General features: G+C 38.3%; 1 protein-coding gene across 3 annotated transcripts in view; it reads right to left on the bottom strand.

Annotated features, from left to right (window-relative positions):
- Positions 1–12,972, bottom strand: part of LOC131430053 (kinesin-like protein CG14535) — a 377,655-nt gene that overhangs the window by 62,405 nt on the left and 302,278 nt on the right. For all 3 annotated transcript variants that reach the window (XM_058594676.1, XM_058594674.1, XM_058594677.1), the window contains one exon: positions 10,956–11,213. In XM_058594676.1, the coding sequence (XP_058450659.1) occupies positions 10,956–11,213 (258 nt within the window). The remainder of the gene's footprint in view (positions 1–10,955; positions 11,214–12,972) is intronic.

Below are 12,972 nucleotides of genomic sequence, written 5' to 3' on the forward strand. Positions count from 1 at the left end.
TCGCGACCTCAAACGCTCATCAAGAATCTGATGAGTGAAAGCGGTGGAGTGGGACGATGAAGGAAGGATCCTAAGTGCAAAAGTTCAATCAGCCAGAGTCAACTGAAAACATTGATGATCGTTTTATCCCTGTCGAGCTGTCGTCGTCTGTATGGACTGTTCCCGTATAAAAGAACCAGGAACGAACTCATCCTGTAGCATTTCCACTCCACCCGAAACACCCATCGAGATCCAAATAGCGCTACGGTGTCACGTTTTTAAATTATCAATATTTATAGTGTTAAATAACCTTAGTCTGTCTGCACTTACGGTCTCAGTGGCACTGTTTTCCGACAAGCGAGACATGATGGAATTTAGATTGAACGTAAAACGTGGAATATGGATTCCCCATGGCAGAAGCGAATGCAAAATTTAATGCACGCCACATTCGATCATACTCCTCCACCCATCAAGCGAAAATCTGCGCTGCGCTCCATTCCTGAGTTAATATTTGTGCATGTGTCCAGTTGTTTGCAATTGGGAATAAATCAAGATGCTCACTTGACCAGTACTCGTCAAATTCACACTCCATTAGGTTCCAGCTTGGAAATCAGTAGGGGCAGTACCACCAGTTAAATGTGCTCTCTTCCCCTTTCTATGATCCGGCCGGGGTGTTTCAGCCGGCTTGGTCTAATACCGGAATGAATGGATGCGATTACTTTCAATCAATTATTCACCCCTCCATCGATCCACCGGGGAAATTTACCACCGTAAGGGGGGACCGAAAGTTGACCGCATGCACAGATAGGGTGCTCAATGAATTATGGAGTGAGGTGATTGTAGGAAACTTTCACTTACCAAAATAATGCAACGGTGTTAAAATTTGCCACGTGCAGTTAGTTTTGGATTTGGGAGTCAAAACTTATTGCCCGTTCTGCAAGTCTACAGCCAAGATGAATTAATCTTTGTTGCCGTACTTTGGTTCAATTTCTATTTCCATGTGATTCAATAAAATTTTTAAATTTTTCCTTCATTTTAATCTAACAAACGACTCATCCATTGTTCTAATAGAAGACTTGCAATTTTAACAATCGGTTCGCTTTCTATTCTCGTTCGATTTAGTCGTGATAAAAACCGCTTACGGCCGGGACGAGAGGAACAATGAACAATACAGTGTTGTGAACAATGAGACGATCCCGAACTGAGACAAACTAGTTAGAGATGGGCAAAACAGTTCATTCCAAAGAACTGTTCAGAACTTGATAGATCTACAAGAAGTAGTTCTCCTGAACCGTTCATTGGTTCTTCAGAAATTTTGAATGTTTCGTTCAAAAACCCGTACGAGCGCTAATAATTGAATTTCGTTGGTGACAAACTCTTCAATGGAAATGCAATAACTTTTTCGCATGTATTCAAAGCAATAATCGTTAACTTCCGAGTATTATTCCAGAAGTCGCTAATATATTCAATTTCTACTGCATTCTTAAATCCTACGACCGTTTCGAAATATACAGTTATCAATAAACTTTAAGTTATCAAGAATTCAATCAATTTTATTTATTCCGAAAAGATTAGAAACACTAGTTCTTTTGAACCGTTCGCGAACGGATTGACCATCTCTAAAACTAGTGAAAAAAATGGTGCCGGTACCGGTACCGGTTCCGCCACGAAAGAATAGAATCTCTGTTTGCATCAACATGCATTAAATTCAACCTTCGATACAAAACATGTCTTAACTTTGTCTTGTAGTGTGTTATTTTTTCAATGCCACATTTCGTTGCAATGACCGGTTAGTAACCAAATTTCTACTAGGAATTCATTTTATTCATTTACTTCAAAATTTTAATACGCTCCGATTAATCGATTGTTTTTAACTGCTGAACTTATCTAGCAAAACCCGGTGAAATACCACAACTAGGTTAAAGTTATAATTAAACGAATATAAATAAATAATAAAATATATTATCTAGCATTGTGAAAATTTCCGGACGAAAACATTGTAAAACTCATATTAGTACTTTTGAAATTTTCCAATACATCGAAAAATAAAATTTCGCACTCTAATTTTGGTACCATCACCTTTTTGTTAAAAAAAATAATGGGTTGTAGGCAAGTAACGACCGAGCACGATTACATTAAAAATGAAATAACTCTAAGGTTCCCCATAATAAATACAAAAATAGAGATGATGGTGGATGCACTAAACTGTGACCAATTACAAATATACTCTACTTTAAACCAGGCCCGTACCCAGGATTTCGTTTCGGGAGGGGCCCACAAATAGGAAATAATGCGTCAACTTCCGTGTCTGGATCAGAGATGCCTGCAGATTTGTTTGTAAATCAGCAGATTCATAAAATAAGCTGTAGACATGTTTCAGTTGCAGACTTTTTTGTAGACTTTTGAAAATCACGTTTTTAGTAGACGTTTGTAAAAATTTACCGATTTTTTAAATTTCCGCGATCTTTTTTTTTGTTCGCTATACCAATTCCGTGCTTCATTTTTTAAACAAAATTTGGAGTTCGCGTACTTTTTTTCGAGTTTTTTCAATATATTTGAGGAATATATATGTTTTTTCAATATATTTGAGGAATATATATGAATATATTTGAAATTTTACAGGGTGATGAGTATAAAATTTAAATTCCTAATTGGGAGTGATGATGTAACAAAAGAAAAATGTTCTTAGTAGCATTCAAAAACTTCGAAACGGAACTCACATAAATTTCTAAGAGCTCACACCGATTTTCAATCGCTCCAATAATTCACACTTATACTTATATTACCGAAATCGGTAATGTCCTGTTCTCTGGCGTATAATAATGGAGTAAGTCAACAGTAACCAACCGACAGCATCATTATCAGCATAGGCGAACATGCTTCTGAAGCGTGCTCGCGTTCATCTTTTTTATCCTGAGTATGCAAGTGCAACATCCAGCGGCAGGACATTTTTTTCATTCGCAGAATCTTGCTAAAATTATGATATGTTTCCTCAGTACTAATCATAATGGCACTTTCTGATCATCCAGTACCATTTCCTTTAAGTTTGACATTGATTGTAATCACTGTGAAACCCGACTTTTGAGCCTCGAAAATAAATTCGATTGCATAAAGAAGCGGGCTATTTAAAACTGGTTGATAAAATCTTCTAATTAGCACATCTTGTTAGTTGATAACCAAAAAATTCATTTCTGTTCCTGATTCCGGAAATAAAAGTTAAAAAACCCAAAATGGAAATTACTTTACTTCGATTTCGGGAGGGGCCCGGGCCCCTTCGGCCCCCCCTCTGGGTACGTGCCTGCTTTAAACGATATTGCATTTAATAATTCTATATATGTGAGTCAGTGCAACTCATTTGTACTAAGTTCTGAATCCTTTGAAGCGTTTTATTTCTGGTGGGACAACAAATTGTTTAAATTGATACTGAATAACGATTTGCATTGCATTGCATTGTTTTTGTTACACTTAGTCTGGATTCTTTCTATGAGATTCTTGGAGCAAGACCAAAAACCAAAAAAGTATGCTTTACGAGACTAAATCAAACTCTAACTATTAAATTAGGTAACACGATTATAGTTTGGTTGAATAATAGGGTCCGAAGGCTTATGCTGAGAGATAGTTCATTGCGTTTAGCCACATTGAAAAAGAAAAAAAAGTATCTAATGACTGTCCCAGAAAGTATGGACGAAACCAAAAACCGCTGCCATTTCACAATGGTTCAGAATCTGTCAATTTTTATGGTTGCGTCTTGTTGTTTACACTCTTCTCTAAGCACTTGTGCAGTTATTTATTCGTTTTCATTAGTTTGTTTCGAAATGCGTGGACTTTCTGCAGAACAACGTCGAAAAATTGTGTACAAATGGTGCACAGAATGCGGACTGTCACTGAGAAAGATAGCAAAAAAGGAAAGAGTAAGTGAAAAAGCCGTGCGAAATGCAATCAGGAAGTTCGGTAAGGATAACACCTTTCAGGATAAACCGAAAACGGGTCGGAAAAAAAGTCCTGCTTACTCTCCGTTGGATAAACGTATACTGAAGGCGTTCGAGCAAAAGAAGAAGGTTTCAGTTCGGGATGTTGCCAAAAAAGTGGGCACATCGAAGTCAAATGTTCTTCGTGATAAAGAACGTTTGAATCTTCGAACCTATAAGAAGCAGAAACAACCAAAACGTAGTCCGAAACAAGAAACATCGATCAGGCCGATGGTTCGAAAGCTGTACAATACGATTCTTGCTGGAAATTTGAACTGCATAATCATGGACGACGAAACCTACGTGAAATTCGATTACAAATCCTTGCCGGGACCACAATATTATACGGTGCGAGGAGGGCAAGTGTTAAACTAGTCCGAGACATCGATTGAAGTCGAAAAATTTGATAAGAAAGCTATGGTCTGGCAAGCAATTTGTGGCTGCGGTAAGATTTCGAAACCCTTCATCCCCACTGCTTGAATGAACAGCGAAATATACTTGCTTCTTGCCACTACTTGAAATCAACGGTAGTCACTTTCGTCCCAAAAGACATGAATCCACCAAATTGCCCACAACTTCGACCAATTGAGGAATTTTGAGCATTAACGAAGGCACATCTTAGGAAACACGTCTCGGCAGCCGAAACCATTCATAAGTTCGAAAAAGATTTGAAAAAAGAGTCAAAACTTGTCGCCAAGAAGTCTGTACGGAATTTCATGAGGAACGTTTGCAAGAACGTGCGCCAGCTGGTCTACAATGGGAGAATAATATTCTGTTGTTGTAGTCTAATATTATCAGTGTATCGAATAAAATTTGAATATCTATCACTTGTGAGTTATTTACAGAGAAATCAAAGTGCGTCCATACTTTCTGGGACAGTCATTATGATTATCATCATAACACAACTTTATACTGAATCCATTTGCGTGCCACCGTTTTGTTCGTATGCAAATGGAGATTTTAGTATGCACACAATCCGTTGACAAATTAAAACATTTTTAAGCTTAGAATATTGAAGCTTTCGAATCAAGTAAAATTGGGCAAATCCATCACCTAATCACCGAGATACAAGCGCTTTAAATCAGGTCCGACAAATCTAACGCCTATAATTCTGAAACGGCTTGCTAGTTACCGGAGAATCACAATGAACAGCTAACTGGTATTCAACACACTCAAGTGAACACGACATCGACACACCGCACACATACAAAAGCGACCATCCAGCGAGCTCATGGATGTAACTTTCAGTTTCATCATCCACTCACTACTCAAACACCTTCATCGGCCTACGAGGAATCCTCGTTCGCAGCCAGGGGTCAAGGATCAAATATAACCCAAGTTTTATTGTGTTAGTAATTTGTTTTTTTCTTTTTTTTACTTTTTTATGTATGACTTCTGGTCAGTCAGTAATTTTTACTTTTTCGGTTTTTTAACTATATCAAACTAACTGGAGATTATAAGAGGAGAAAGAATATGAAATCATAGAGCCATAGTACTCAAGGAAGAGCAATAGGCATCTTAGCGATACGAGTCATCCGAGTCTCTGATATGTCAGAAAGTAAAGGCAAATGTCATTTGCCATTTACTGTCCGAACCGGCCGGTTTATTCTTCACATCCTTGCTCTTCCTTGAGTACTATGGCTCTATGATTTCATATTCTTTCTCCTCTTATAATCTCCAGTTAGTTTGATATCGTTAAAAAACTGAATTAGTAATTTGTGTATTACATACATTTTATTTGGTACGTATGTCATAGATCTAAGTATTCAAATACGCAGTGCAACCAGTTTATCAGAGTAGCTAGAACGATTGAGTTTTAAAACAATCTTTTGTAGCAATAATTTATCCTTGAACGAATGTTAAGCCTGACTTTTTGGATGAAATATCAGTTTGGATCCATTTTTCATCAATGTTTGTTAGAAAATTGCTTATATTTTATGAATGTAGATTTAAATTGCCTAGTAAAAAAATAATCTCGCAATAGTTTCTGCAAGAGAAAATCCACACAGGAATGTGTTCGTTGCTAATCAAATGTGTCAGTGGAAGTAAGCTGAAACTGAAATAATTTTTCTCGAGCAGTTTTCAGAAAAACTGAAGAGTTTTAGACTCGGATTTTCACTTCATTGAATTCCAGTTATGAGCACAATGAACTGATTTGTTTATTTTTGAACCAACTGAAAGATTTTTCTATTAAAATCAGAAAAAAGCGCAGAATTTTGTTTCTATGCACACATTGTTGACATTAATCATACGCTTGCAAAGTGTCTTGCTCCTTAACAAAAGCAGAAATGCTTTCTAGCACGTATTGATAGGTTCCCTTTTGTGCGATAGTTCATACTGCACAAATCCGACGAGAGAATGACATCATTATGGCAAACTGTGATTGGCTCGTGAAAACATAGGTCAATTCAAACAATTTCTTCAATGTTATACTATCGAAATAATGAAACGACGTTGCCATACATGTTTAAGTTAAATGTTTCCGAATCGATCGGTTGTTAAATTATATCAATCCATCAACAATTAACTAAGTTATTATCCTTCAAAATTATGACAGAAAACGGTTACGCGGCTGTTTTTTGAAACTTTTAATTGACACCCGATTGGCTCCGTATAATGAAGTAGTTTTTAATATCAAAAAGCTCTATATGTTCCCAAAAAACATTCATCTCCATTCAAACATCTCATTGTGTTAGAGATTACAATCGTCACAGCTGCTACCACACATCGGCTGAAATCATCAAATAAGGAGTGTATCGATAAGTAGTTAGCAACATTCAAACAGTTATTACTCTGAAATGGCTTAATTTTTTGCAGCGTGTTTTGCGGTGACATGTTTGTTTACATGCCAATAACAGCTGCGCAATCGATTGGTTTCGGTACGATTGATCGTTTCAATGATGAGTCGAAATGATCCGGAAACGCGAACGAAAATTCTGCACACTTGGTGCTCAGAAAGTGGTGTCACGTACAACGAAATTGCAGAACGAGTGAAAGTAGAAAAACGGGTCCCAGCCAGCCCGGTCGGGACTTAAAAGTGGTTGAGTACATCAGGAAAAACCCATCGACGTCGACGCGGGATTTGGCCAAACAGTTCAACACCAACATCTAGATGATTCAACGGATCAAAGTTCGGAACTCCCTGAAAACGTACAAGAAACAGAAGGTGCCGAAAAAGTCCCTGGTACAGCAAGTTCAGGCCAAAACAAGAGCGTGAAAACTGTATAACCGGATTCTGCAGAACAAAGGCAGATGCATCCTGATCGACGACGGAAATTACGCCAGGGAAGACTCTCGAGCGCTGCCGGACCGCAATATTATACGAAATCGGTGTAGCAGAACCTGGACGACGCTGACACCACGGTGGCGATGGAAAAGTTTGGGCAGAAGGTGTTGGTCTGGCAAGCAATTTGTGCCTGTGGTTTGCGGTCGTCGATTTTCCTCACGAAGGGCACAATTAACGCCAAGGTTTACGAAGAAGAATGTTTGAAGAAGAGAATGCTGTCACTGTACAGAAAGCATAAGGCTCCTCCTCTCTTCTGGCCGGATTTGGCTTCAGCCCACTACGCCAACTCCGTTCTACAGTGGTTGTCAAAAATAATGTACAATTCGTGGAAAAGGACATCAATCCTCCGAATTACGCGGATCTTCGGTCAATTAAAAGGTATTGGGCAATTGTCAAGCGGCACTTTCGGAAGGAAGGTACAGTGTCCCAAAACATGCAGGAGTTAAAAAAAACGGGACAGCTGCCACCAGGAAAGTCACAAAAGTAACTGTGCAGAATTTAATGAAGAATATCGAGTCCAAAGTGCGAGCGTTTCACAGAAACTAGGATTTTCTTCAATATAATCAGTGAAATGCATAAAAATGTAATTTTTCTACAATATATCGAAAACTGATGTCAAAATATGTTTTTTTTTTTTCATTTTTTTATTCAATAATCAATGTTGCTAACTACTTTTCGATACATTTCTTATATGTATGGCGCTTATGTATCCCATAAGCAGCAAAAGGAGACAAAAACAAAATCTCGAATCAGCGATGTGGTGTGTGTTTCCATAGGAATATGACTATAATTGAATGCCGTGGTGGTCAAGTAAAGCGAATTTTGCTTGGTTCTCTAATCAATAGGGCTACCTCTTCATGTGTTTTTATATTCAGGGTAGTTTGAATTTTTTAATGTAGTTTTTATTGTAACATAAGTTAAAATTAAATTATTAAAATTTAAATTGGAAGTGGTGACTTTTCAGTCCTATTTATGCATATATGTTTTTGTGTAGGGAAAATTGTAAACCTACTTGTATTGTGTATTGGAAAAAGGAACTTTTGTAATAACTTACTAAAGAATACAGAGAACGAATCGATTCAATTGAAGATTCCATCGATTTTTTCGGCATTTGTTTATAATTATTACATTACATCTAATGGTTCTATATTTGTGGGTCTGTGTAACTCATTCGTACTAAATTAAGGAGGATGCTTCAAAATCATTTTCAGAATTTTGTTCTGAATTCTTTAAAGCGATTTCTTCCTGGTGAAACAACAGCTTTTCGCAATAAAACATGGATCCACTATTTTTATCCGGAGTCAGTTATCCCAGCATTCAGACTGGGAAAGCCATTAGATGTTCGAGGTATAATTAACATCGACTATCTTGAACAGGAAAGTACCATCAAAAGTGATTCACCGTTAACCAAGACAATGCACCGTGCCATAAGTCAATGAAAACAATGAAAAAATTAAACGAATTGGGCTGCGATCTGTTTCCTTATCCATTGTTCACAATTAACTAGCCCCAGCGATTGCTTGTCCTTTGCGAATCAGAAAAAGACACGCCAGAGAAAAATTTTTGGCTCGAATGAGACAGTCATCGCCGCAAAGAAAGCCGATGTTTAGACCAGTGACAAATCATTCTATAAGGATGGTATTGAAAAATTATGAAAAGTGCTAGAATGATTGTATGTCATTTGAAGATGATAATGTTGACGAATAAAAAATATGCCTGCACACGAAATTATGTTTTTCTGGTTAGTTCCTGGACTGTTTGAACGATGTGTTAGCAACTTTACTTCTTTTCCGAACCACACAGAGTTCAAGTTTATCCTATACAGAATCTTGGTTTGTATGAGTGATTTTCTTAAAAGCGAACACACTCATTGAAACGCAGAAATTTAATGGAAACCGTGAACTTGTATGTATTTGTTAGAAGAAACTATGACCAAGATTTTCGTTACTAACTGAAGTTTCGATCACCAATTATCTGAAATATGATCTTATAGATATAGATTCATCTACTCTAATCGAAGTGTAGAAATGTGTTTTAATGCAGTTTATGTAATGATATGTTTTTTAAAAATGATTGAGATATAGATGTTCAATACCTGAGCACTGTTTGTACTGTTCTCAGTATTTTGAATTTGCACACCGGTATAGAAAGCAAAAACGTAGTCATCCGCCCGATGTCTACCATCTTTATTGGAACTAACAAGATCTTTTTTGTCACTAACTTTTTCGTTCTCCTTTTCCCCGTCTCTTCACCATCTCTGTCGTATTTAGACATGCTGTTCCCACCTCCCCTTTTTACCTCGTTTTTCACAATATTTACTTCTCTTTCATTCTCTTCAGTAACATCACCATCACCGACAACGGAGAACCGCTCCAGTCGATGACCAGGCTGTGGGCCACCCGCCGTGTCTTCGTAGCCTGATGATTTTTCCCGCGGACCCACACGGAATGATGCGGCCAACATAAATATTTACCAACGCCATCTGGAAGACTCTCATGCTATATTCAATTCACCGGCCACTGCTGATCACCACCAGAAAGTTGAATTTTCGAGAATCCGCGACCCCGATACGACATTGCCTAATGATACTATTCTAGTTTTAAGTTAGTCGTTAATTAAGATTAGAAAATACCCTTGACATCTTCGAGCTTAAGCAGTGTGCCTTAAAATTATATTATTTTATTGAATTAAAAAAACACGTAGTCCTACGTCAAAAGATTTCGAGTGATTTTCTTCATGTGAAGATATAGAAGGTGAGATGTGACAAGGTTCATTTCATCATGCAGAAATCTTTTAGTAACTTAACTTTCACTTTTTACAAGATCTTAAACATCTGCAAGAAAATTCCGATAAAGGTCTTCTACTATTTACTATTCCGGCAAAGCTACCAAAAGTTGTTATTTTCTACTTGTTACTGCATTCTTCTTTTGCCGGTTCGGAATGTAAAGAGTATCGGTATTTTCCGGTATCTCGGAGACCCGAGTGATTCGCATTGATGAGCTGCTTAAGCTCGGTTCATTTGCTGGAAGGGAAAAGTTAAGTTACTAAAAGATATCTGCCTGCTCATATGACCCTTGTCACGTCTCACATTTCTGCGGTATATCTTCACATCCTTGCTCTACCTTGAGAACTAGCATTCTATAATTTTGATTTTATTTATTATTCCGAAATACAATAAAAATATTCTTATTATTATGAATAATGCTAATATTTCCATTGTTTTTGTTCGAAATTTCAGGTGGGTAATTATTCATCTTTGAAATTTTCGGGTGGGTAGTGCTACCCACCTTACCCACCTCTTTCACCGGCCCTGAAAACTAATCCTGCTAGTATCGTATCAAATTACTCCCATCGAAAACGGCCTGCATGAATAAAACTGTTAGTCAGCACAAATGTTGTAGAACAATGAACAGCATTTCTACTAGCACTTCCCCGAAGCCTCAACCCAAAACAGTCTACGCTAGATTAGCTGATTATCCGACACATTAAATCCTCGTATAAGTAAGTACCGAGTAAAAGCACCACAAATCTTCTCTGGAGCCGCAAGTCCCAACCCACGGACACGCACATCGTGTTCCTATATTGGAATCAACCGAATAACTAGTAGATTGGTGCGAGCACACACACACGTACACACGCACAACAACACAATCATTCGATAGGGTCGGCAAGATTGGGAGGAGTAACTACTGTACGAAAAATGTGTTCCTGGCACAACATACCTGCGAGTCCTCGGTCGTAAATAATGCATCGAATGCAAACATTTTCGGCGCCGATACCATGGGTCCTCGTTCCTGGGTTGCCGCAGTGCTGCCGGCGAGGTTTGTTTGCGTTTCGCACAGCGTCACCTGGCGTTTCTTTTTGTCCACCGTCAGATAGCTGGGACTGCTGGCACTGGCGGTGCTGCTGCCAGGCTGAGACTCCTCCGATTGGGCAGCCGGTTTTGGGGGGTCATCCGAAACACGGAGCATTACTTTGACCTGTGGAAACAAGCAGAGACACGGAAAATGGGTGAGAATGGGGGAGGCAAACACGAGCAGATGTTTTTTTTTTGGTAAGTTGGTCCGGTATGTGTGTACTGGACCGGGGAGGACCTGCCGGTATCTCGTTCTCCCGGAATGACTCTTTTGGAATGGAACGAGACGCCGGACTTGAATTAAAATGTTATACGATTAATGTAGTCTTGTACGTTTGAACAAGGGTACTTCAGGGATCTGGAAGTTTATTTATTCAAGAAGTGGCTGTTAGTCACATGGATGGTAGTCCAGCAGGGTATCCCCAAACTGTCGATGTATGATGAGATTTGTTTTTGAAGTAAACCACTTTTACTCGTTTTAAAAGTTGTGTTTTCAAGTTTGACTCTTGAAATGCATGAAAGTATAATCACCATCTGACGATAGTTCAGAAGGGCACCCTACAACTCATAGACCAGGAAAATATGTGAAAAGCGACTGTGTAATGGAAAATATCCACCTGATTCAATATTTATAACAGTTCCGATTCAAGCACTGTGGAATGTGTCTTCCTGGGAATAGATATGATTTGTTTAAACGTGTAGCCACTGAACGGAAAATATTATTGAAGTGGATTGAAGCACACAAATATTGCTTAGAAATGCATAGCACTGCACAGAAACCCGCTCAACTCTGATATTCTGTTTTAGGCTTTCAGCAAGTCACCCTTCCGTAGAAAATTTTCTCGTTTACGACGAAAAATTGACTCAATTCACCTTTCTCGGATGTTCGTTAAATGGGCTTCCGAAACCGACGCCGGTGTCGGGAAAGGTTAATGTCGGGGGCAATTGTTGCATGTTCAGGTGACATTTTTCACACTGTTTCATCATTAGCCGGTTACCGCCAACGTACATGCATTGTCTGTTTTAAGCAGCCGTCGTCAGTTTTTGTTGCTGCCAATTTACGAGGGTTCGTTTTATGGTAGAATGTAAAAAAAAAGAGCGTAACCGCGAAGAGTTAGTAAATGCAATTTTTATAAAGCATATCATCGTTGTCAACAAAATCAACTCAAATTTGTAACATTCTGAATAGTTTCAAATAATATTACACGGCTTTTTGCAAATATTCACTTAGATGTTATTGTCGACGGATTGATGCAAACGACCACAAAAAGATTATCTTGCTTTCTCGACTAATAAAAAGATAGCATTTGGTACATATTACATCTGCATCATAACTCAATAAGATACTTTTCATCCGGAAAGCATATCAGGAAGAAACTGAGTAGCATTCGACGACTAAATAAGATTTTTTGCATGGACAAGTGACTATGGATGAAACATGGATCCATCACTACATTCGGTATTTCACATCAGAAGTGTCCAAATGCACAACACAGTGGCGTCTCGTCCTCATGTGCACCTCGTGCACTGCACAACCGGTCGAATTAAAGGAATTAACTGCGTCCCCATTCGCATTCAAATATTTTTATCTCTATTTATCCGATGAAATCAGATCGGACATGCACATGTTTATAAGCTACCTGTGCTTGCCGGTCAATGACGGCCAAACGCTCTTTTCATATCGCATTGCCGTGGCGCTTTGAACTTGAGCACATTGACTTGAGCACCGAAATAACGAGTATTTACACACATCAATTTCACACAATTTCAAGTAAAGACTGTCCCAAAAAGTATGGTCGCGCTTTGATTTCGCTGTAAATAATTCACAAGTGTTAGATATTCAAATTTTATTCGATATACTGATAATATTAGACTACAACAAC

This window comes from Malaya genurostris, chromosome 2, assembly GCF_030247185.1.
Source record: "Malaya genurostris strain Urasoe2022 chromosome 2, Malgen_1.1, whole genome shotgun sequence".
Classification (NCBI taxonomy): domain Eukaryota; kingdom Metazoa; phylum Arthropoda; class Insecta; order Diptera; family Culicidae; genus Malaya; species Malaya genurostris.